Below are 27,073 nucleotides of genomic sequence, written 5' to 3'. Positions count from 1 at the left end.
TTATCTAAAAATATAAATTCAGTTTAAGTAAAGTACAATGCCTAAATGAGAAGTTGTCAAAAGAGTCAAAACAAGAGTGGTTTGAAAGATCCGATGAAGCTTTTACACATAATATGAACTTCAATTTCATATGTTTAACTTTTATTTCATAGAGTTTAAACATTTTTATAAAAGAAAATGTTTCTGAGTTTTTCAAAAACATGCCAAAATGGTAAGCAAGGCTTAAAATGGTCTATGTGCCCTTAAAAAGCACATATATCCATTGAAATGGATATGAAATGAAATTGAAATAGCAAGTTTAAAACCAACATTGGGTAAATTGAGCTTTGAAGAAAAGTGTTAAATTAAAGCAAGTTGTCAAAAATAAAGTTGGTTGTTTTTAGCAAGAAATATAACTTACATTGTTAGGAAAGGTATAGTAAGTTATATGAAGTGGTTACAAATTACTATACTTACGAAAGATAAAACCAGTGAAATGAAATAGGTTTTGGATTGAAGATTATAAAGTAAGGAATAGGTAGGTTAGTGTAGCTGATCGTACCTAAATACTAAGGTGAGTACCGGTGACTTTTTCCCAAAAATAAAGGACATAATAATGATGGGTTTTGAACAATACATCATTCATATGCTGTACATGCAAACCCTAATAGCTTTTGGATCTAGTTTGTATAATGAACATGCAATTGAATATCCAAAGCTATAAACACTAGATCTAGCATACAATTAATCATATTAACATAAAATAGGGTTTAGATCTTACCTTTGATTGTTATATAGCAATAACAATCAATCCTTAGCTTCAGAAAGCTTAGTGTCTCAAATGTTGCACCTCTAATGGAGTCACAAACACCACTAAACAACTTGGATGAAGTGGAGAAGAGAGGAGGCGCCCAAAAACGTCTAGAAACCCTAAGGAATCAGTTGTCCATGTTTTTGGTGCTCTAGGGATCCTTAAATAGTGAGGCTATTAGGATTATCAAACAAGGAAACTCTAATTTGACTGCTTAGGCCCTAAGCAGCCCATGGATTCCTTTAACATATCCCTTGGACGATTTTTAATGGGCTTCCCCATAGAATGCGTCCAACCTATATATTATTAGGTAATCCATAGCCCAATTGTAATTATCTTATAATTACAAATCCAGTCCCCTAAGTTTAATTAATCTCTTTTAGCCACAAAATTAATTCTTATTAATTCTTGACTATTATTAATTAAACAATACGATTTCTCTTTTAGTATATTATTCATATAATATATTAATAAATCATAATTAATCCTCTTTCTCCATAAATCATCCTATCACGTTGCTTTGGTGAAGGCAACCCAAAAGGACCATGCACAATCGGGTCAAGTACATACCAAAATAGTTATGGACTTAGACACTAATCCAACAGTCTCCCACTTGGATAAGTCTAATAACTATTTTGCGTATAACTTCAGATCCTGATTAGCAATCATAGCTTTCAAAAGCCGCTATCAACTCTGATCTTATCAGAAGCGTGTCCTTTAGATAAGGGATCATATATTCCTCCATTCTAGATATCGTATAGACATGAGGCATGGATTTTAATCATTCTCTCTATACTGTTTCCCGACTTCCGATTTATGACGACTGACAACTGACTACAATTGAACACATCAACTTAATCTCGGCTTGGCCAAGCGCTTATGTGCCATCACTAAATCATCGATGGGACCAAAGATATCGCTTTTATCCCACTTTGGGTAAAAGGAATGGATAAACTTCGACTCAAATGCTTGCTTGCATTCACTCATTGAATCACACACAACAATAAGTTTTATGACACCAAGTTACTGGTGTTTTACTTATTATCAATGTGCAACTGACCAGCAAATAACAACTCACACGTCTCAGTTTCTAGAATATACAATATTATCGACTCATAATCACTTGTGATAAAATCCATGAAGTGATTCTAGTGAGCATGGGTTTAATCCAATGCTCAAAATCATATTCGTAAGCACTCACGAACGTTGCAGCAAACCTTTGCTATGTCTAATACACTTTAGACAATCTACAAACCAATTCATGACAGTCTTCATTCATACCTACTTCCAACATATGAACGACTGTAGACCATTCGAATAATTTGATTATTCTGAAATAATTAATTATTCAGGAAGTCAAAACATGCAAAGTGAAACACAAGAATAATACTAATCCTATATGGTCCCAAACCTTTGAGTATAAATAAAACGCCTTTTATTCATCACCATATCGATTACTCATTATTTTTTGTTTCTGTTAATTAACTTATTACTTGAATTATTACTACAATTGTCTCATGCTCTTAGCATGCACACATTATTTACCTATGATCCTTACATTGTGAAATAGATCAAATGAACACATTCCAATCATACTCATTTCACAACTCTCAATCCTTATCACAAGTGTAAGAATATCAAATTCTTGCCACTTATAGAATATGTTATATTCTAACGTTTCATGCAACGATCCTTTCGTAATGTCGCTGCACTAAAGTCACAATGACTATCTCCAATGAAATTACAAAGTCCTCTATTGGAGATTGTTACAAGACAATTCCATAGACGTGATGTCTCTCACTCAAAGTACATTCCTTTGAACATCCTTTTGCATAAAATTTTCTAATCTAGACATAGACTCTCAATATACAACTCCCAATATGGAAACATTTCCATATTTGCCATATGATAACTCATTCTTAATAGAATCTTATCTATTCATAATAATGTCGATATGGTCCATCCAATACCATATTTCCAACTACTCACAAACGACCAATCTTTAGCGAACTTTGGATCGTCTTTGATAGTTGTTTAATTATCTTATTCAAAACCGATTCTTGTCCTTTTTCCCTCTTAATGCGCTAGACATTTGGAAAATTTTAGAATGGTCAAATATTATAGCACTTGCAATCGATCCTATACCCGAAGCGTATGGGACACGATGCATAATGTCTTACATAAAGATACAATACTCTATCAATCTTCTGCCATAATATTTTATGTGTCATGTTCTTACAATTCGAACTATGAAGAGGGATGTCATAATCATAATCGAAATTTAAGAACACACTATGTATCCTTTGACTAAATTTATTAAAATTTCTTAATCTAAGCTTTAGATTTTGAAACGAAGTACAATATTCTCTCCCTTAATTATAGCAAAACAACTTTTCAACCCTTACGACTTTGCAAAGTATAACTTTTGTTTTCTATAATCAATATTACTAACTTGCAATACTTGCCTTAATAATCATACAAGCATAACATTTATGCTCCCACTATCATGATGATTATTATCATATAAGCATAACACTTATGCTCCCACTATCTTCTTAAAATCTCTCTTAATGAAAGCATTTCCTCACAGTCATTTTCATGAAGGAGGGAATCTTATGACACTTAGATTTTATGGTGTATGTGTTCCTATCCATGTGAATTTGCCAAAACCAAAGTTTGCGACAAATCCAAACTCATATGGACCGAACTTTCTCAATCTTGATTTCTTGCCTTATGGTAACACGAGTGCCCACCATGTCTTCCAAGTAGTTTAGCAACTTACCCTTACATATGAATGTAATTTCCATCGATGAAGGTGCTTTCTCTTTATGCATTCAAATGATAACTCATAGAACTCACATGCATAATTAACTCAATTGGAATGGCACAAAAACAAAATAGTGTCAACACAATAGGTTGTAAACCTGAAGTCGTGTGCTAGTGATGATCGATAAGGTTTATTCTTGATTAGTTATTGAACTTTTTCAAGACCATTAAGACTCCCATTGACTCCTTGACATATAATATTCTCTTGTCAAGCAACATTTCTTGACAAACAAATATTCAAGAGTCAGTGTAGCTTTTATCAAGACAAAACACTTCACGAAATTGGTCCTAGTTGGTCTTTGTCTTATCCAAAACATCACAACTTACCAATTTCAAATGTGCAAGAATAAGAAAACCTTTGTCTAAATTCCACATTTGATGAATGTTATAAACCTTCTTTAGACTTGTCACTCAATTCACAATCTTGGAGTGTAACTCTAAGACTTGATATTGGAACGAAGTATGATTGACTTCTTGATTTAACCATTTCCACAATTCTTGATTCCTCTTCTCATACAAATGCACTAAGACTCACTTAGAGGATCAATTGAGACATGGTTCTTAATCATTAAGTCTTATCATAAAACACAATAAAAGATACTCTCCCTTCTTCTTAGAATGGAGAAACTTTTATATTTCTACCTCCTTGATTCTTCTTGTTCGTTCTGCTATTCATTGAAACTCTCAGAATTACACTTAATCTTATAAGTACAATCATATTTACTAAACTTTAGTAAATCATGACGAATATCTTTGTCACTCTTGTGGTGGACTTGATCAATACACAACCTAGTGTGCTCGATCTCCTAGTCCTTCACTTGACACTTTGTAAAAGAATTAGTCTAATTTCCAAAATATGGAGTCTCTCATTCATCACGCAACCAAGTTGTATGCTTCCAAGTTTCAGTCCGATTGAAACATGGGCGATGAGAAACTCTCCCTATTTGGTAAATTCTCGACATTTCCACAAATAACCTAATTAAGAATCAAATCCATTATTGCTAATAATAGAAACCTTCAAACATCAATTTCTCATACACGCCATTGCAAGGATAAATAAATAATATAAAATCAAAATTTATTTTATTGCAGAAAAATTTTTCCTTACAATGCAATTCAATTGAAAAACTATGTTAATACATTTTCTTAGCAATCTATTCTAACTCCAAGTAGTAGCTCAAGAATCCAATCTTCGATTGAAATCCATTTGTTCACGATTAGATTCAGCTCACTTCTTCCCTTAAGCTTCCTCTCTTTGATCCTACAAAACATCAAAATGTAATCTTTATCACATCATGTATTAAGAATCTAGAATAGGAACTTAAAAGAGTTAGTTAATGGATTTTTCCTAAAGTAGAGCCATACGTCTTGACTCTCCCATCTCTTAGATCTCTCAGGTAAATAGGGCAGCTTCGTCTCCAATGCCCCTTCTCTTGGCAATAAAATCAAATGGGCTCTTTTGGAATGGCACAAGGAACTATCTCAGAATTTTACCTTTTCTGGATATCTAATGTCACCATCTTCAATATCCATTGAAGTTTGGGAGTTTGATTCACCAGACAAATTTGCTCGACCAGCTCGCCAAATCATTGCAGATTCAGCAGCTATAAGCAAATAGGTCAAATCAATGAGGGTCACGTCATGATCCATCATATAGTAGTCTCTAACGAACTCACTATATGATTCGGGAATCGACTGAAGAACCCAGTCAACAGCCAACTTACCTGAAATCTCGACACCCAACATCCTTAACCTATCAATGTGTGACTTCATCTCTAAGACATGTACACACACAGGTTTCCCATGTTTACTTGCCAAAAGGGCTTGAGTAAGCTTGAACTTTTCAAGCCTTCGAACTTGTGGGTTAGGGAGAACAATTGGAGGAGGTGGAGGAAGTGAAGCATGATCTCTTGTTCCTCGATCGAATCGTGGAATATCATCTTCATGTGGAAAGCTTGTTCCACGAGATTTGGGAAGACCATAGTTGTCATACTTTGACATCTACAAAACGGGAGAAAATTCAAGTTAAGTTGATTAGAATCCTTGATGTGACACCCAAATGAAAACCGAGGCTAGGATCCAACACAATACTCTACAACCTAAAAGAGGGATGTTGTAATCTAGTTGCAGAATATTTGAAGGTAGGTAAATGATGATTTACCAATTTCCACCATGAAAAACGAAAAGGAAATTTAAGTTTCAAATCTATTGAAAATTCCTAGATCTTTTGAGATTCATTGAACTTTTCAATGACATGTTTAAATCTCGATATGCCCCTCGATTTGTGACCGGGATGCCGAGGATCACAAAACAGGGTGTGAATAACCATGCAAACTTACATGGTGCCCCCAATGTTACAGTCACCTATTCAATGTGCCGGTTAACCACACACGCTCCACCGAACTATGACAAACATTGAGTCGCCCTTTGCTACCTTTGCTTAGAACCATTTAGTGCGTCGGTTAACCACACACGCTCCACTAACGTCTTCGCAAGGGCACAAAGTGTAATTTCATGGAATTGCATCAACTCACTTTGGCCTAAAGTAACTAAGATTGGGAATTTTGTATGCATTTAGTTACTTTATTATTCATTATACTTTAATGATGAGATGGTTTGCCCTATCCTACCCGTTTGGCTAACGACCCACCACCAATCAAGGAAGCGGTGGGTGAGAGTGGACACTCATTAAACGGCCATTTTATAGGCCATAACCTTATACCCCCCTTATAGATCGACTTCGTGAATGAGGCCTACTAACGGTAAGACTAGCAGTTTAAGTTATACATATATAATATTAGACTTTTAATGTTATATATAGTATAAGGGTTTATTTTACGCTTTTAAAATACTAGGTGGTCTAATTTAATAAATTATACTTTTAATTTAACTAAATGTAAACCAAAACTTTATGGATTTATTAAATCTCTTTTAATTATACACCTTAATTAATTAATAAAACCATAAGGGTGTAATTTGAACTTTTCAAAATACTAGGGTTTTAGAATTTAACATTTTCAAAATTAAACTTTTAATCAACTTTTAAATTCCAAAACTTGAGGGCAAGTTTTGAAACATTTCAAAACATTAGGGTTTAACTTATTTAAATTTCAAAAACAAAACTTTTAAGTTCAAATTTAAACTATAAAACCTAAAGGGAGTAATTTGAAACTTTTCCAAACTTTATCAAGAATATTCTATATCACAAAATTCAAATAAGGCAATTAACAATTAATTGGTGATTATCTAATTTGACCTAGTCCAAATTCTTGCAAAATAATTCATCAAATAACTCAAATAATTAAACATTATCTTATAAGGCAACAAATATTTGATTAATTGGTAATTATCTTCTATTTTGGTAAAGATATTCACCCAAAATCAATAAAAATTGGATTTTATATATCAAAAACATTTTTGGTAATAATCCTAAGCCAAAATAGCAAGAAAATCGCGAAAAATCAGCTGGCAGACTCGCTGACTCGTTGTGTCAGCACTGGACTCGTCGAGTACCCAATGGAATCGGGGAGTTCAGCCATGGACTCGGCGAGTCCAGCCCTAAAACTCAAAATTTTCGATTTTCAGTTAATGTTCAATCAAATAAGCATCAAATACATCAAACAAACAGCCTTGGCTCTGATACCACTGATGGGCTTTGAGCAATACATCATTCCTATGGTGTACATGCAAACCCTAATAGCTTTTGGATCTAGTATGTCTAATGAACATGCAATTGAATATTCAAAGCTATAAACCCTAGATCTAGCATACAATTAATCATATTAACATAAAATAGGGTTTAGATCTTACCTTTGATTGTTATATAGCAATAACAATCAATCCTTAGCTTCAGAAAGCTTAGTGCCTCAAATGTTGCACCTCTAATGGAGTCACAAATACCACTAAGCAACTTGGATGAAGTGGAGAAGAGAGGAGGCACCCAAAAACGTCTAGAAACCCTAAGGAATCAGTTGGCCACGTTTTTGGTGCTCTAGGGATCCTTAGATAGTGAGGCTATTAGGATTATCAAACAAGGAAACCCTAATTTGACTGCTTAGGCCCTAAGCAGCCCATGGATTCCTTTAACATATCCCTTGGACGATTTCTAATGGGTTTCCCCATAGAATTCGTCCAACCTATATATTATTAGGTAATCCATAGCCCAATTATAATTATCTTATAATTACAAATCCAGTCCCCTAAGTTTAATTAATCGCTTTTAGCCACAAAATTAATTATTATTAATTCTTGACTATTATTAATTAAACAATATGATTTCTCTTTTAATATATTATTCATATAATATATTAATAAATCATAATTAATCCTCTTTCTCCATAAATCATCCTATCACATTGCTTTGGTGAAGGCAACCCAAAAGGACCATGCACAATCGGGTCAAGTACATACCAAAATAGTTATGGACTTAGACACTAACCCAACAAATAAATGGTTGTAAAACGTTGTATAGTGTAGAGGCGGTTTCGCACCCTTTTATGGGGGTCAAAGGTTAATTTATAGGTTTAGCTTGTGGCGTAATAAGATACACCCTTGATAACAATGAGAATGTTGGTAACGCTATTAAGGACTCAAGTAAATGTATGAAAACGATAAGGGTCGAAGGAGTATTTGAAATTATAGGAAAGATTCGTACAACGAAGTTGTGCGATGTTTGATCGGTCATGAAAATTTAAGGTTGAAGGTTGGTTAGGAAACATGTTAGTAATTTAAAAAGTTTAAGATGATGGTATACTTGTGACAATCACCGGTGCATCTGGCGGCATCGAACTAAGACTTGTAAAAAATATATTTATCATAAAGGGGATGGTTTGTGCTTGAATACAAAGTAAAGATGGTAAGGTAAGAATCACAAAAGATAAGGGTTTGGGTCAAAGAGATATCCTAAGTTAAGTTTTAAGCTTAAGGTGGAGACAACCTAAAGCTAAATTTCTAGCGTAAAAAAGAAGTCTCACGTATCAATAGCAATGGGCTAAACCTTCATGCCTCCTCGTGAGTTATATCAGGGATGCTCGCCAATGGTATCCAAGTGACTACTCGTGGCGACTCATCTACCTTCTAAAGCGATGCTCCAATTGTCTTTCGTGTCGGTATCAAAATGCTTTTCCTAGTTGTAACTCTAGTATGAAGGCGATGATGAGGTATTGAGGTATAATTGGTATCGGTTTCAACTTAAGATTATTACTAGTGGCTATCTAGTTACTAACCTTACGTCCAGAGTCAATAACTATCGGGAAGTACTCGTTCTCAGTACTATGTGGATTGTTCCTAGAGTGGCTAGTGATATAACCAAATTGGTTAGCCTAACACTTGATAAGGGATAAGAATATTTCAAAATAAAGGCATTGTGATAAAAGTGAACTTAGTTTCTAAGTGTACCTAGATGAATGCCTATAATATGAAATGCCCATATGCACACTGGATTTTTTTTCTTTGATTTTTCAAAAGTTTGAGTTGAAAATTGTTTTTAACATAATTCTACTATAACGGTTTCCAGCATCGCATTAGTTTTCTTTAATTAAGCATAGTTGGCCAGGCTATACTTAATTAGAGTCCAATAATGCGTACTCGACTTAGTTTTACCAGTAGTATGTCCAATATTTTGAAAATCATTTTGAAAATTTTTGGCTATAGTTGAGGTTCTCCAAAGGAAAACCGGTATTCTCTATAACCTTCGGCTCAGATACAATTTCCTGTCACACCCCGCTAAAGCGGCAACACGGTGCACGACAGTACAAAGGGTTTCATAGAAAAAGATAAAGACAACACCAACCATAGTATTAAAAAATTTATAGTTTACAATGAGTTTGAACAACTTCAAAGAAAAATATTACAATACATTTGAAAAATAACACATGCAAATGATCCTACAAGTGATATGTCTCTATATGCTACTTGCTCGATGATTCCTAAATAAGCATGTAAAACGAACGTCAACTATAAAAATAGTTGGTGAGTTCACAGGTTTACAAAAATATTGGTTTCATTAATCGTAATCAAGTCTTGATAGAAGTTTCCATAAATAAAAGTATACTGCTAAAATGAGTAAATAAGTTTGCATAAACAAAGTTCCTTGTCATCATGAGAAATAAAGTACGTTGCCAAAATGAGATGCAAAGTTCATATTCTCATTATAAATAAATTTTGTTGCTAAAATGAATAAATAGATTCGTTGTCATCATGAGAAAAAAGTATTTTGCCCAAATGAAATGCAGCGTTCATATTCTCTTGGGAAATAAAGTTCGTTGCTAAAATGAATAAATAGGTTTGTTGTGTATAATGATTATACCATGAGTTCACAACCCAAGCCTAATGACCGAGGGTGCCCTCTTCCATGTCTGTCGCTAACATAGGGAAATATGGTAAAATGCACTCAAGCTAATCGTGCGAGTGAGGAGTTGTATACCTCCTAATAGCGTCATCCATAATGACCATGGACTCAAATGAGTTAATGAGTTGTATGAACTGATTCCAGGGACTTAACCGCGATAAGACCTCATGAATTAACAATATCATACACATACATAGCAAATCACTTTTGATACAACTGAAAATAAGTCCAACGAACATAATTGAATAAACGACATGATTTTCCACCCCAAAACATTTAAAAACCGAAAATAGGGGAAGGCATGAATACTCAAAAAGATGCATGAAGGTATTTGTGATACCTTGAGCTAACTTCCCTCACGTCCAACTATCGATTCCCTACGATAAGGTTACACACTAGTAAGTCTCTAGTCAAAAATCTAACACCAATATACTTAATTTATAAAATAGAATTATGCCAATATTATGTCAAAATAATGTTATGTATAAGTTACAAACATTTTTATGTAAATTCAAATTTCCATGGATCATTTTGTTAAATAACATACTTAAGTGAAAAATCCTATTTTTGGCAATGTCAATTGAAATGTAACTATAACATTTTAGAATGTATTTTAAATGGTTAAATATTCAAAACTAAATCAAATAAGTTATAAAATTTCCTTAACTTTACATTTCAGTTTTAACTGAAGTCAAAAACATTAAAATATATTTTCTTTAATTTTTTATTTGTCTAACTATTTTTCACCAATTTAATTCATTGAAAATATCATAAAATTGGGGAAATTAGTAAATGATATTGGAAAATTATTAGAATTGTTGTGTAACTGTTTCACAGTATTCCTAAACTGGGAAAACTATTAAATTCTACTTTTGATCAATAAAACCTAGTTTTTGTAATTTAATTGTGTTTTACACCAAGAAATTCTAATTAAATAGCAAATAGTAATTAAAAATAGTAAAACTTTCTTTGTGTTCCAATTGAAGTCAAAGATTTCCAAAAAATGTTTTATGAATTTTAGATATTTATAGATATTTTTCCCATATTTAACCACTTGACTTCTTCGCAAATTCATGGGAAAATAGTAAGCAGTTAATAAAAATTTTCAATCCTTTTGTAAAACTTATATACAATGTATATTATCTGGGAAAAATATCAAAAGTTGTTTTCATATAGCAGACTCTGGTATTCCTTTATGTATATTAAATGTAAGAAAAATAGAATAATTAGTAAAATGATTAAACTATTATTCAAAAATTTTGTACAATTGTAATTTAATTTATACAAACTGGAAAAATAGCTAAATCGGTTTTTAAATAACTTAGCATATTTTTATGAATTCTGTGCTTTTATTCTATTACGAATGCAAATAATATCAAACAGTTTATAAAACTTACCAAAAATTTTATTTTTGTTTACACTGTAGTACAAGATGTTGTAATGATTTTTTGTGATTTTTAGATTGGTTTAAGTATTTTTCCTTTGTTTATCCTTATAAATAAGCATTAATTCATGAAAAAAAATACTAAACAGTAAGAAAAATTCCTAAAACTTTTTATTTATAGTTAATATCTTTTTGAAAATATTCTGATAAATTTATATAATATTTGGAGAATTGTAGCTATTTATTATAAATTAAACCCCTTAAACAATTATTAAATCAGTAAAAATAAGAAATTCTCACGGAAAAATCCGTAAATTTTTACATGGAGTCTTGATGATGTATAGAAGGTTTGAAAATTATCAAATCTGGTTTTTTACATACATACATGTATTTTACAAATTATTTTCTTCAACAAAAACAGAATCGAACTCAATAGAAAAAAAATCATATAAATGCATGTAACTTTATAAAATGTCTTTACTCGATGTATGGGTAGTCCCAAAAGTTTCTTAGAATTTATTGAGTAAAAAAATATTTTATGTGAATTATTACTCTATTTTCTTGTAAAAATTACAATAAATCGTGAACAATGATTTATTTTTTGAAAATTTCCAGATCATATTACTTTGTTTTTTGGATTCAAGGAAAAATCGGATTTATGCAGAAAATGAGTTTTAGATATTTATTTGTGAATAAATCATTTATAAGCATTCTTAACAATGTACTTTGATCATCAAGTCATTAAGCTTGATGTTCATTACCTGCATTTTGATTTGAAGACCATGAATGAACTTATTTTGTTCAAAATAATGTTTCTAAATGAAAAACTTGAATTCATGTGGTTTTGGATCTTTAAAACTTGTAAAACTCAAGTTGATGGATTTGATTTAGGTTTTGGTTATTGGATTTCATCTTCTAACAACATGCATGTTGTTTTTGGGTGAAATCCTACCATCATCATCATCAAATTTGACATGCATGAACATGCATATGAATGTTCATAAAGAATGATGTAGAAGAATGAGAAAAATACAAGAAAACATGATATTTTTAAGAAAAGTGAACAAAATATAAGGAAATTGATTTTACCTTGAAGAATGACTTCAAATGATGAAGATTATTGAGTAAAATGAGGTATATTTGTTGGAAATTTGGTGGGTTTTGGAGATAATTAGCATTTAGGTCTTCCGAATCCAAGGTTTCAACCGTTAAAAATCAGTGACTTATGTATTAAAAAGGTTGAACCACACTCAAAGTTTTCATTAAAAAGGTTGAACCACACTCAAAATTTTCACATCATTGTTGCAATCAGGTATGAGTAGGAATTCAATTTTTCTTTCGTCATTCCAGGGTAATAATTATAGAAAACTTGTATCTGCAAGGTGAAATGTAAATAATCAGAAAACTAAAGATGTGGGGTGTATCAATTAAATTAGACAAGGGTACTATTGGAAACAAATATATTATTATCTTATTACATTATATGTTAAATCTAATTTACTAAAAGAGAAAACAAAATTTCCCAACGTCGCCTGTGATCTTCCCCAAATGATCCTCACCTTCTCCGATTCTGGTGTCGGCGATTCCGCCTCCCCCACTACCGACGCCGGCGATTCGCCTATTCAACACCGCATCTTGGTCATTATCGTAGGTCACCACCTACATCGATCATCTCCCTCGGTCGTTATCAAAAACAAAGAAGAAGCTGAGAGTTCAATCCTCAAACGTTGATGAATTCATTTATGTGTCACTTCCTTGCAAATTGCAATTAATCACTCATTCATGATGTTAACCGTAACATCTTAACTTGTTCCAGAACTTTGACCGGTTTTGTGAGTTATAGGGTTGTAATAATTCAATATGATTATTTTTCAATCTATTTTAAGTTGTTTTTGTAGTCCTGAAACCATTTTAATTTATAAATTTAATACAAATGTTTATCCATTTATTTGTTTATTATAACATTTTACTTTTATTTTTTAACAAGATTCTGAATTGGACATGACCATTAAAATCCTAGATGCTTATTAAAAATAAAAACAAATAGAATCCAACAATACAAACAAATAGGTAAAATGGAAAGATGTTTTACTTTGTTTTTGTGTTAAAAATGATTCTTACCATATACCTTCTTAGACAGATGATAAAATTTCACATAAAAATCCAAAGCCATCTCAAACCTTGACAAAACGAAGAATGTAACTGTTAAGAAATGCCATTATGATTATTTATGATTATGAGTGGATTATAAAAAAAAGCCAATAATTTGAAATAGCAATACAAGAGTAGATTGAATATAACCTTCCACAAATAAGCTCATGATTAGTTACTCAGAACAAAATAGAGACGACCTATAACATAGAAACTCATGGTTGCTTTCCAAGGTGACCATATGCAACCCAACCATGATGGTTTTAGCACTTCTGATGGCGGTCTTAGATACTTGATTCTACAAAAAAAAAAAAAAAAATCGACATATTAACATGCTTGGCAGATGAGGCCACATCTAAAACACTAAAATCGTGGTTCAAAGAATAAAATTTATAGAGAGAAATGAAATGGAGGATTACTGTGGTGGCATTTAATAATTTAATCAAAATGTGGAGAAGATGAATCATATTGTCATCGCCGTCAAGACCCAAAATTACCATTATATCCATTGAGGACACACTATTTTAATAAGAAATCCAATTAGGTCTATGGTAAGAAAATAAAGCAACATTCAGAGAAAGAATATTGTAAAAATTTTATCTGAGCCATAAAATCTTTTATTATGTGTCTATATTCCTTGAAATTTTGTAAACAGAGAATATAAGATTTTAGGATTCGAATTTTGAAATTGAAATGACTAGATAAACTGAGTGTGAGTTTTAATGGGGGATAGTCGGAGATAACAATACGTGATTGGGGAATAAAGAAGGAAAATCATTTAATTGGTGGAAGACTATCGTTTGATTACTTATGAAACATTAATGTTTAATGTGATTAGTTTCTCAAACGGAAATGTAATATGTGTATTGAATGGTAATAATAAGTTGATGGTAAATGATGTAGTATGATTGATACCTCTTAAATTTCAAGAAATATCTAAAATGCTTTATATAATAGTAAAAAGATATCAACAACGGAAATTTCTATTGGAAACCTGACGTTAAAGGCTAACATCAAAAAATCAATGACTAATTTAGTGAAGGACTTAGCAACCGAATTAGCTTGTCGCAAAATATTTTGGAATCACGTGGCTTCTGTTACGGTTTCGTCGGTAACTACCATCGCTGATTATTTTTAAATGAACAAAAATTTGTTTCAACCAATATAATTAACAAAAACCAGTCTAGTAGATGCTTATCCTAGTGTTAATAAATTTTGTTTATATATAAAAATTATATTTAACTATTTAGAGGATAGTTTTTACTTTTTACATATACTCCTAAAAATCAACGAAAATTATACACAAACACCGAATAATATAACAGTAGTTTTACTAGTTTAAATAGAAGTGACACCAAAAACATGGGCGGGTATAATCACGCATATAGACAATTCAGTCGGTTACAACTGTAGTATCGACTCAAAATTAAACTTCCTCCAAACCCCAAACCCCATTCCTCATCACTCCATTTGTTTCTTCAATTACGTTCTCATTTTTTTTTCTCGGCGACCTTCATGAACGATTCTTCGATGTTCCCGCCAATAAATGAAGCGGCAGCTGAAAAATCACGCCGTAACTTACCGGAGAACGTGATTGTCGCCGTGAAGGCGGAGGAGAAGGTCGTCTCAAAAGCAGCTTTGGGTTGGGCTCTTACGCATGTTGTTCATCCCGGCGATTGTGTTATCTTGCTTGCAGTATATCCCGGTGTCAAATCAAGTAATTTGTGTTTGTTGATTTGTTTCATCATCGACTCTAGTATTTGCTTTTGATTTCTAATCGAGGGTTTGGGGTTTCGATTAGGATCTCAGTGGGTGGTAATTTTGTGATTCTCAGGTCGGAAATCATGGAGCTGGCGGCGGTTGAGTGGAGATTGCCGGAACAGTGTCGACTGTGTTAATCTTAATCTACCTGATCGGATATGTCAAATCTCAGAATCATGTTCAAGAATGGTGCTCCAATTTCAAAATCAATTCGAGGTATTGTATTTATATGCCATGTAACCCTCTTTTCCTGTTAGATCTGAAATGTGTCTTCTCGGGGAATCTTTTTGCAGTTTTTTTTTTTTGTTTAATTTAATGATAAAAAAAACATCAAATAATATCAACCTAAACATTTATTTACCCTTAAAAATATGAACTTTGTATTAACTGAATCAGAACAACAGATGAACAAAAACAAGATCTATTGAAAAAGATGAAATAATACCCCCTTTTATGGAGTTTGAGCGCGACTGTATATGGAATCTGGATAATGTTAAAATATATCTTCTCTCTTCATGTCAGACATAAAGGTTAAAAAAATGAAATTGACTTTTTGGTTAAAAAAATGAAATTGACTTTTTAACGAACTGTATATATTTTCTCCAGAAATTTCACTTTCCACCCCTTTAGTTTTAATCTTTTAGCTCTAGTAACTTTCAACATCCAACTTCCTTTCAGCTTTATACCCCTTTAACCACCTTCCTTGCATTTCAACCCTAACAGCTATTTGACTTTTTGAATGAAACCCTTTTCCTTAACAGTACAACTGCAACAATTTACTTCACCTGGCTTTAGTCCTTTAAAAAAACCCAACACCACAATTAATTTGGTATTTTTTTTGTTGGTTATTTTCATAACCAAAACATAAAACGCGGAAGCGTAACTTTAGATCTATATCTCGAATCTGATTACAAGAAACTAAACAAGAAATAATGCATATTTTCTTGTCTTGAGATCTTTAGATCTGACGAGTAGGGTTGGTTTTCAGTCAATCTCAAAAACTCTCTCTAAAACCCCATCAACAGTTTTATATAATTTCTATAATAGTATAAAATTAATTATAACATTATTTATATGTATATTTATTAGTGGTCCCAAAATATCCAACATTTTTATTTTCTTTACCTCAAATACAAGATTGAAATTATATTATTATTTGTAACATTTAGTTACAAATAATAATATAATTCAACTGATCAATTGATGAAAAATTCACTTCAATTGGATCAGGTAATGGTGCAAATCAAGGTCGTGCCAGCTTTTCCTTCGGGAGCTGTGGCAGCTCAAGCAAAGTACAATGCCGCCAGTTGGGTCATACTGGATAAGTAAATAGAAGTAAAACTATCATCTCATTTTTTTTTTTTTCATTTCTCTTGAAACCTTATTCTTTCAACATATGTAACTAATTTTTTCGTTATTAGGAAACTAAAACAAGAACTTAAACACTGTATGGATGAATTACAATGCAACATCGTAGTAATGAAAGGGTCCGAACCAAAAGTCCTTAGACTCAATTTAGGCCACTCAGATGACCTACAAACCCCGTATTTTTCAACAGTTTCATCACCAAGTGTCGACCCTGAAACACTCTTAGGCCATGGAATAAATCATTCTACTCCCGTCAGTAGTCCAGAAGAAACCTCCGTTTTTTCTCCACAATCATCTACCAAAAACCTTTTCCTTATCTACAAACAAAACCCACTTTTCGAAACCCTAATCAAATCAAAACTCAAAAAACCCAACAACCAAAACGACAAACTTATCCCAATCGACTCTTGTAGTGAAAAAATCATAACTCTGTCTCTCATACCAAGACATTACGATGAAGATAGTTATAATTCGGGAATAAGAGAAGTGGTTTCTTTAGGTAAAACGTCATCACTACCACCTCCACTGTGTTCCCTTTGTCAACACCAAGCTCCTGCCATGGTCAAACCTTTGCGACAGTTTTACTATAGTGAGCTTCAAGAATCCACAGATGGGTTTTCTGAATCAAGCTTTGTGGCAGAAGGTGAAATGTGGGTTGTTCATCGAGGGGTGTTAAAAGATGGGTTAGTGGTTGCGGTCAAACGGTCAAAGCTTTATGGGTCTGATAATGATGTTGAATTTTGTAAGGAGGTGAGAGTGTTGAGTTGTGCACAACATAAAAATGTTGTGTTGTTGGTTGGGTTTTGCATTGAAGGGAATCGAAGGTTGTTAGTTTATGAGTATGTGTGCAATGGCTCCCTTGACATCCATTTACATGGTATATATCTTATTTTGAGTAAATTACATTTTTGGTCCCTGAATATAGCTGATTTATTCAATTTTAGTCCCTACGATGTTTTCTTGTGGAAATTTTGTCCTTATTTAATGATCTTGGTCCCTATGTTTTCTAAGTTAACAAATAACAACCTTAGCTCTTACGTTTTTTATGACCATTTTGCCCTTGGAACAAAACTGTTATAAATAGTATTATACCACATGGGCCAAATTTGTAACGAGAGTTCAATTTTGGTCCAAAGAAATTTTCATTTGTAACTTTGGTCCTTATTTTGAAGTTTTCTAATGAAATTGGTCTCCATGTCTTTTTTTATGACTGTTTTACCCATGGACCAAAATTGTATAAATAGTATGGGTTTATGTAGAAAAGTCTCATTATGTCAGAAATTTTTTGATGTAGTTCTAATTTTTTTTTAAACAGAAAAGTCTCAATTATTTAATATTTTGCCCAAATTAACGAAAAAATCTTTATTTTTATTTTCACAAGAAATGACATATTAGTATGTAAAACTAAATAATCATGACTTTTCTTTCAAAATAAAAAAAAGTAGCACTTTATCAAAAACATTCTCAAAATAATGAGACTTTTCTCTATAAAACCATAGGGACCAAATTTGTAAATTTTTAATTTTTATACCTATTCCACGCTTTAATTATGTTTTTGATTCCCAACATAACAATATTTTGGACCAAAACCAAAAAAGCAAGAACCCAAAAAATATATAGTTTATTCAAATTTCAATAATCTGGAATTTCGATCCACAATTTGATAAAATTTCAAGATTAAATTTCATATTTATTTGGATAACAGAGAACAAGAAAACACATTTAGATTGGGCATCACGTTTGAAAATAGCAATTGGAACAGCAACAGGATTACGTTATCTTCATGAAGATTGCAGAGTGGGGTGTATAGTTCACAGAGACATGCGTCCTAAAAACATCCTTTTAACTCATGATTATGAACCTTTGGTAAAATATTCAAACTTATCTCACTTATAATTAAAATATATTAATTTATTAAATTAAAACCCTAATATGTGTTTTTATTCATCAAGGTTGCCGACTTTGGGCTCGTTAGCTTGCACACTGAACAAGACACATTCGATGAAGAACGAGTCATTGGAACTTCAGGGTATTAATTTATTAAATTGTATATCCTATTCTTTTAATGATTTAATTAACTAATAAATAAATATTTCAATCTATTGTAACGAAAATAATGGCTATATTGTAGGTATCTAGCACCAGAATACTTTAATGGAGAACCAATAACAGAAAAAGTTGATATATACGCATTTGGATTAGTATTACTAGAGCTAATCACGGGTATAAGAATAAGTGAACTACAATGTTACAAGGCACGTGATTTTTGGCATGATATTTATGCGTCACAAGAAATGGAATTTGTACATCTTTTAGCGTATAAGCATAAATTGGTTGACACGCGTTTAGGCTCTTATCAACCTTCAAATTTTCCACTTGAATTGCACGCTATTGGTCATGCTGCCTCCTTGTGTCTTCAAAAAAATCCAGAATCTAGACCCCCTATGTCAAAGGTTTTTTTTTTTTTTTTTTTTTTTTTTTTTTCCTATCTATTTTTACTATAGTTGTTACATGTTAATGTAGAGTAAATTACGAAAATGGTTCCTTTGGTTTTTGAGTTTTACCATGTCTAGTCCAAAATTGAAAATTCTTCAATTTGGTTCTATTTCAAGGTTTTATATTGATTTTGGTCCTTATTTCATTGTTTTATCGATTTTGGTCCTTAGAACATTGAAATAAGGACCAAAATCGATATGTAACTTTAAAAATAAGGGTGAAAATCAGACAGTCTTAGGGGCCGAAATCGATACGAAAGCTTGAAAAAGGACCAAAATTGAAAAGCAAAATCGGTTTTTGGACTAAACAAGATAAATTTCAGAAGGCACCAGGACTGAAATCGACGCGAAACCTTGACACAAGGACCAAAATTGAAAGAAAAAGAAAAGTTCTAATTTTAGACTAAATGCGATAAAAATTAGAAAGCATGGGCAATAAAATTCATATGGAACCTTGAAAAAGAGCCAAAACTGAAAGAAGGTTTAAGTTTTGGAATAAACACGGAAAATCAAAAGAGACGGGGACCAAAATGGACAGGAAACCTTGAAAAGGACCAAAATTAAAAAAAAAAAAAAATTACAACACGTAAAAGTGAAAAATCAGAAAATACAGTGATCATTTTTTTACATCATTTGTGATTTTAATTATATTTTGAAATAACATTTTTGTTGATGTTAAAATTGGTAGGTACTTAAAGTGTTGGAGGGAGACACAAGGAGTCATTTGGTTCTAGACATGAACTTAGCTGGAAACAGAAGTGGGCACATGCAAAAAGCTGTCATTTTCAATGAGAAAATTGACAACATGGGGCACTATCGGAGACTGTCCTACTGAAATTGCAACATAGTTTTATTTATTTGTGTATTATAAGTATATCGTCTTATTTTCATTTCTTTCTATTACAATTTTCAATTATTTATATATTTGTTATTAAGGTGTTGTGCTTTGAAAATTTTATCCAATTATAATGTTGTACTTTCAATTGTTCTTTTATGTACATTTGAAAAACTCAACCAACTTATAAGAGTGAAAGTTGCTTTCGATTTGCCATTACATTACTATAATTGGTCAAATAGTTCTTTAAAGTACAATGTTGTGCTACGATAAAACAAAAGTGGGATGCTATCATAAGGCTTGAGGGAGTGGCCGCACCACCCCTCTTGCCAACAACCTCGCCAAGAGATGCTACACCACCCCTCAATGTTCTCTATGAAGCTTGTTGGGAGGAGCTCACTTAGTTGTGAATTGTTATTTTGGATCCTAGCCTGTAGTTTATTATGGGTTAAATATTAAGGATTATTGTCATCTAATTAAAACTATTCTTTTTCTCTATAGATGTCTACTATTAGTGATGCTTCTATTCCTTTGTCGTCTACCCACCTCTCGAGTTTCTCCCACTCTCTATCATGTCCAAGGTGACCTTTGATGGCACCAACTACAATGATTGGATGTGCAACATCAAGATGGCTCTTTGATTCGAGGGCAAAGAATATGTCATTGAACAAAAACTTGTTGAAATCGATGAAGTGGTCTACTCCAGAACATCTAGCCTCCTACAAGAAACACTACGATGATGCAACAAAAGTTGCTTGCATCATGGTCATTACAATGGCTCCCGAATTGCAAAGGTTCTGTGAGGACTATTGGGCATATAAGATGAACAATAACCTTGTGGAAAAGTACCACAAGATAGCTCGTCAAGAGAAATATGAACTGGTCAAGTCCCTCATGGCTTGTAAGATGAAATAGGAAGAGTTTGTGTGCAACCACGTGCATAGAATACAAAGATAAGTGAAACTCTGTGTTAGGCTCAATGTGAATTTTGTCGAGGAGTTGGCCATTAAAATGTTCTTGAACTCCTTGCGAAGTTGCTATCTTCAGTTCATATTGACCCACTAATGTTCCCATTCTCGTCATTAGGCAAAACAAAGGGAAGAAGAGGGAGGTTGCTCCTAAAGCTAACTGGAAGTGCAACACCCATTTTAGGTCGTCTAGCAATGGCCCAAAAGCCTAGCACAGTTCAGACATTCCAGCTGTTAGTGATCCCAATAGGTCACTTGTTTATATTCCAATAACAAGGGCTATTGGAAGGGGAGCAGCCCTAAGTACTTGCAAGACATCAAAGATGGAAAGGTGAAGCCATCGCCAACATGTATAAGCACTATTCAAACTAATAACTCATAATCTACTCGTTCTTGGGTCCTTGATACAAGATATGGTTTTTACATTTTTTCTTAATTATAGGGGCTAAAAGAAAGTAAAGATGTCAAGAATGTGAGGATGAATCTGTTAGATTAGGTGTCTAAACCTATAACTATAATTGGTATATACTTGAATTGATGGTAGCACATTCCTTTTAGGTTGCCTTCAAATCTAGCAATTGGACAGGATGACTTTTAGAGAGAGAGAGAGAGGTTAATTTATTATTTGATTAATAAATTGAAATAAGAAGTTTATTAATATATTATGAAAATAATATTACTTAGAAAAGTTATTGTTAGGGCCATGATCCTCAACCCTCATCAAATATTCAGGATCCTCAACTATCTCAGGATCCCGACTATTACTGTTATCTTTATTTACTAATATTTATAACGGTTATATTTTGTTCTTAATTAACACATGTGCATAAACAGTCAAGAAAAGACTTTTCTCAATGGAGATTAGTTTCAACTATGTTAAAGACCCGAAATACAAAGTCAAATAACGTTCATGAAGCTGGTCATGAAGGATCCCGGAAATATCGAACATCTTGTTGGCTAGTTTAGATTATAAATTGACACTTGTATCTAGCACACAAGACACTGTTTTATCTCTGAGCTAACTTTACGAAATTACTCGCTTGTTCTTACTGAAATATTCTCTGTAACCACCATTTTACGTTAATAAAATCATCAAGACAGGTGATCATTATCACCTCCCAAGGTTTTGTGTTGGAGATCCTAGCAAGGATCAAGGGCTTTCCTTGTAAACCATTGTGTCATCCTCTTTATCATTGTTATTGCACAATTCGAACATCACAGCTTCTCATTCAATTTGGTTGATTAGTATTTGTAATATTTTTTACCAAAAGAATTTGGGGCCCACCGTGGGGCCATGGTGTTCAAAATCCTCGAAAGATCATGTCTACACAACCAATCCTTTCTTCGTCCTCCGCTCCTTCCATTCCAACCAAAAACCTACCACCTCCTCCAAGTGGACCCCCTGGTCAGAGGAAAACGCCTGACACTTCGAAGAAAAACACCCTTCCGGTCACTAACCAAGGAAGTTTGGGATCCTCAGGACCCCAGGATCTGACTGCCTCAGTCATTACTGCACAACTCTTCACTATTATGAGGAAAATAACGCAACAGGTGACCCAACAACAAGAGGAGAATAGAGAACTGCTTAGAGAAGTGGAGAGGATGAAGGCAGAATTTCATAAATCCCAGGAAACAATGCCCATAATTGTACAACCAAGGATCCTGAACTTTGATGATGCAGGATGCTCAGGAATTCACCAGAAGGACACAGTTCCTACCACTATGGCGTCACCTAAGGGGGTAACTATGGAAAACCAAGCATATATGATCAATAATCTCAATGTGCCTTTCAATACTCCTAGAAACCTTGATTATAGTAACTTCTTAAACAACAATACTATTCATACTAACTCTATTAATGTTGATACATGAATAAATCCAAACATGGCTAGGAAACTTCAACAGTTGAGACAATTGATCTCAAGCATACCCGGGGTGGTCCAACCCATACTAGAAGCATCTCCAACAAGTCACATGATCTCGAGATTTTCTCCCGCAATAGCCGATACCGAAGTTTCCAAAACACTTCCAAACCCCTGGCATGAAGCCTTACGATGGAACTATGGACCCTGAAGAATACGTAGCATAATACCGAGAAAGGATGGAGATCATTCCCATCCAGTACACTTGAAGGAAGCTTGCCTATGCAAAGGTTTCAGTTCAACCCTTATGGGATCAGCTCTCAAATGGCTGCTAGTTAAAAGTCCTTCCATATCCTATTACTTCATTTGCACAATTAGTCAATATTTTCAATAACGAGTTTTCTTGTAGCAGAACCTTCGAGAAGATTGCTAGTGATCTCTATCAGGTGGTTCAGGATCCTAAGGAATGACTTAGAGATTTTGTTAACAGGTTTGGCTGGGAAGCTTTAAGCATCCCCAACATTGACATGGTGACTATTGTAGAGGCCTTCAAGATGGGTCTAAGGAAGGATTCACCCTTCTATGAAGATCTTCTGATTAACCTATGTAAGAGATTGGACGAAGTTAGGTGCCGAGCATTGAGATTCATAAGGCTTGAAGAGGATAAAGAAATCCAGAAGAGGAGCAACCCTTCAACTCAATACAAGAATCTCAACAGGAAGGCCGAATCCTCGGCCACAAGATCCTACAAATCAAAGCCTTATTCCAAACTGGATCATCACAGGGTTAATGCCCTCGAAGATGAAAGAGAAGAAGAGGAACTTCCTAAGATCACTGACTATTGTTTTTCTGTGGATGTTTCAGGTATAATCCATGTTATGCAGGATCTCAAAAACAGAGCAAGATGGCCAAAGAAGGATAACAAGTCCACCAGTTGGAAAGACAAATCCAACTGGTGTGCTTACCACGAAGACTTCGGTCAAATAACGGAAAATTTTATAGCCCTAAGAAAAGAGATCAACTACCTCCTTAGGAAGGGGCGAATTAAAGAGATCCTCGATAGAAAAAGAGAATAATCCAAGGAGAACAACTAGGATGGTCACAAGATCCCGGAGAAAACAAGATCTCCACCCCCAAACGCCAAGATAATTAAAGTTCTCTTGGGCGGATCTAACATTTGTGGCACTTCTTACTCTCCGGATAAAATACACACCAAGGTCTCTAAAACAGAAAAGGAGGATAGACCACGAATGAATATCATGGTTAGCAACGACAAGGAAATTCACATTTGACAAGACAGACAGGGAAGGGATCCAGGATCCTCACCATGACGGACTCGTGATAACACTGTACATGGCTAACCACTTTGTCAGAAGGATCCTTGTTGACGAAGGATGCTCAGTTAACATCGTACTCCTAGACGTACTAAAAAGGATGAACATCCCAAAATCAGATATAATCAAGAGATCCTCGATCCTCATAGCATTTAGCAGGGAAACGAAACACACAATTGGGGAAATAAAGCTACCAATATACATAGATGGGGTAAACTCTATACAAAATTTATGTGTTATTTACACCTTATCTTCTTATAATGTGATACTAGTTAGACCGTGGATCCACGAGATGAAAGTGGTTCCATTAATGTAGCATCAGTGTGTAAAAAGGTCTACTCCATGGGGAACAGTGAAGATCATGGAAGACCAACAAGAATCGAAGGAATGTTATAAAACCTCTATGAAACCTGCGACAAAACCCCAACAAGCATAAAAATTAAGGCAAGGGACACGACATGTTCTAGAAACGAAGGAGCAAGATATGAAGGAAGTGCCCCTGGGTATCGAGAATCCTGAAGCTAAAGTCCTCATAGGATCCTCAAGACCTGAGCAAATCAAGCAAGATCTGTTAAACTTCCTTTGAACAAGAAGCAAGACATTCACATGGAAACACAACGATATGATAGGTATAGACAAGAGTATTATCACTCACAAACTTAATATTGATTCATCTTTCAGACCAATACACCAAAAGAGAAGGAAGTTTGCACCTGAAAAGAATCAGATCCTCCAAGAAGAAGTAGAAAAGCTTCTCAAGACAGGAATGATCAAGGAGGTGAAGTTCCCAAGATGGCTAGCTAACATGGTTGTCGTATAGAAGAAGAATGGAAAATGGCGAGTATGTGTGGACTACACAAATATTAAAAAGGCAAGTTCTAAGGATCCTTTCCCTCTACCACACATTGACTCTATGATAAACACAGCGGCTGGCCACGAACTCCTGACCTTCGTGGATGCTTCATCAGGATTCCAACAAATCCAGATGGAACCATCCGATCAAGAAGATACGACATTCATAACAACAACAGGTATATATTGTTACACTATAATTCCTTTTGGTCTTAGAAATGTAGGTGCAACATATCAAAGATTGGTGAATCAGATGTTTAAAGACAAGTTGGGGCACACTATGGAGGTATATATTGACGACATGGTGGTGAAGTCAATGAAAGCTGAAAATCATCTTAGGGAACTCAAAGAAGCATTAGACATCCTAGACGAATACAATATGAAGTTGAATATACTCAAATGCCACTTTGGGATGAAGTCGGGCAAGTTCCTTGAGTACATGGAAACCAAGAGAGGAATAAAAGAAAGTCCGGAGCAGATTAAAGAAATCATCGAGCTGAAATCTCCATCTTTAGCAGAAGACATCCAAAGGCTAACCAGAAGGGTAGCAGCACTCAACAGGTTCATTTCAAGATCCTCAGAAAGATATAAACCCTTCTACGATATCTTGAAGAAGAACAAGAGGATCGAATGGACTGAAGAGCAAGGAAAAGCTTTTCAGGAACTCAAAAAATACTTGAGTTCTGCGCCATTACTGGTAAAGCCTATAGATGGAGAACCAATTCTCCTCTACCTCTCGGTATCCTCAAACATGGTAAGTGCTGTCCTGACCAAAGATCTTAACGAAGACCAACATCCTATCTACTATGTAAGTAAAAGTCTTATGGATCCCGCTACTAGAAAACTAGCCTTTTACGACACTCATTGCGCGTCGTAAAAGGCTCAGACAACGCGCAAATGCGTGTCAAGGAAGGCCATGTTATAAAGAGAGACGACGCGCATTTGCGACGGTCATTTACGACGCGCAATTACAACGCGCGTTTACGACACGCAATGCGTATCAAGGAAGGCCCTGTCATAAAGGAAGACGACACGCATTCGTGTGTTGTAACCTTACGATGCGCGTGTTAATGACACGCAATGCGTATCAAGAAAGCCCCTGTCAAGAAAGGCTATGTCATAAATGAAGATGACACACATTTTTGCGTATCGTAAATTTAAATGTTTAAAAAAAATAAATTTATATATTTATTAATTTTTAAATTAAATTTGCATTTAATTTCTCATAATAGATATAAAATACCAAATACAAAAAAATACAATCCATTGCATAATATAAAATAAAATTTCATACTCAAAAAATAAAATAAATTGCACAAATTATAATGTCATACAAAGAATCATTCAAATGTTAAACAAAAATAATACATTGCTAATATGGGTTATACATTCCTATAAAACTAACAAATAATCATACAACTCTATTTCTTACTGGAAAGGAATGCTAAACATGATTACAAGTCTCCCTTAATCTTGATTACTTACCTACTTAAGTAGAATGTTGTTGTTGAGAAGGTTACCTAGCAACAGAGAAAAATACAACACCTCTCCCACCATCACATGAACATCATTTACAGAAAAAGGGTTGTCAATTACTTTCATTAAGACTTTCATTCAATCACAAAAATATTAAATAAAAGGGTGAAAAAAATAATATACTTTTGATAAGTTGATCTCGCTTAGAGCAAACACAACTAAAGCATTGAACAAGACCCTAGGGCCTTCATTTAATGTAAACACAATGCTCGTCTGCAAAATTGAGGCGATAAAATAAAATTTGAATATTGTTTGGGTAGTTTATATATGATTTTATAATTTGATTTAAAATACAATAAAATAAATTATCTTTTTTGTTACCTTATGGGCCTTGTCAATTCCTGGGATTATAGGTTCTCTTGCTAGTATTAGATAATGAGTTATGTTATCTAAATCATCCTGAACATTCAATATAACAATTGTAAGACAAAAGGAGAAATGTATATTTGAAAATACTATGAGATGTAATTTTTTTAATGTTATCAATCCATAAATTAAACGCAACAAATAGTTACCTATCTTTTTTAAAAACTTTTATGGGGGTATAATGACCGAAATGACC

At 33.6% G+C, this 27,073-nt stretch overlaps 1 protein-coding gene across 2 annotated transcripts; it reads left to right on the top strand.

Moving 5' to 3' along the window:
* Positions 1 to 14,859: 14,859 nt before the first annotated feature.
* On the top strand, positions 14,860 to 20,175 carry LOC111917445 (inactive protein kinase SELMODRAFT_444075). 2 transcript variants are annotated; one of them, XM_023913136.3, is made up of 8 exons: positions 14,860 to 15,217; positions 15,335 to 15,477; positions 16,492 to 16,586; positions 16,683 to 17,506; positions 18,335 to 18,495; positions 18,582 to 18,658; positions 18,761 to 18,884; positions 19,813 to 20,175. In XM_023913136.3, exons 1-8 carry the CDS (start codon positions 15,016 to 15,018, stop codon positions 19,957 to 19,959), a joined length of 1,773 nt encoding a protein of 590 aa, XP_023768904.1. In that variant the 5' UTR covers positions 14,860 to 15,015; the 3' UTR covers positions 19,960 to 20,175. The 2 variants fall into 2 exon arrangements, with proteins under 2 accessions (XP_023768904.1, XP_023768903.2); XM_023913135.3 differs by having other exon boundaries at positions 18,761 to 19,082.
* The last annotated feature ends 6,898 nt before the right edge of the window (positions 20,176 to 27,073 follow it).

Source organism: Lactuca sativa, chromosome 4 (assembly GCF_002870075.4).
Source record: "Lactuca sativa cultivar Salinas chromosome 4, Lsat_Salinas_v11, whole genome shotgun sequence".
Taxonomy (NCBI): Eukaryota; Viridiplantae; Streptophyta; class Magnoliopsida; order Asterales; family Asteraceae; genus Lactuca; species Lactuca sativa.
Note: the sequence above shows the minus strand (reverse complement) of the source record. Positions and strands in the feature narration are given on the sequence as shown.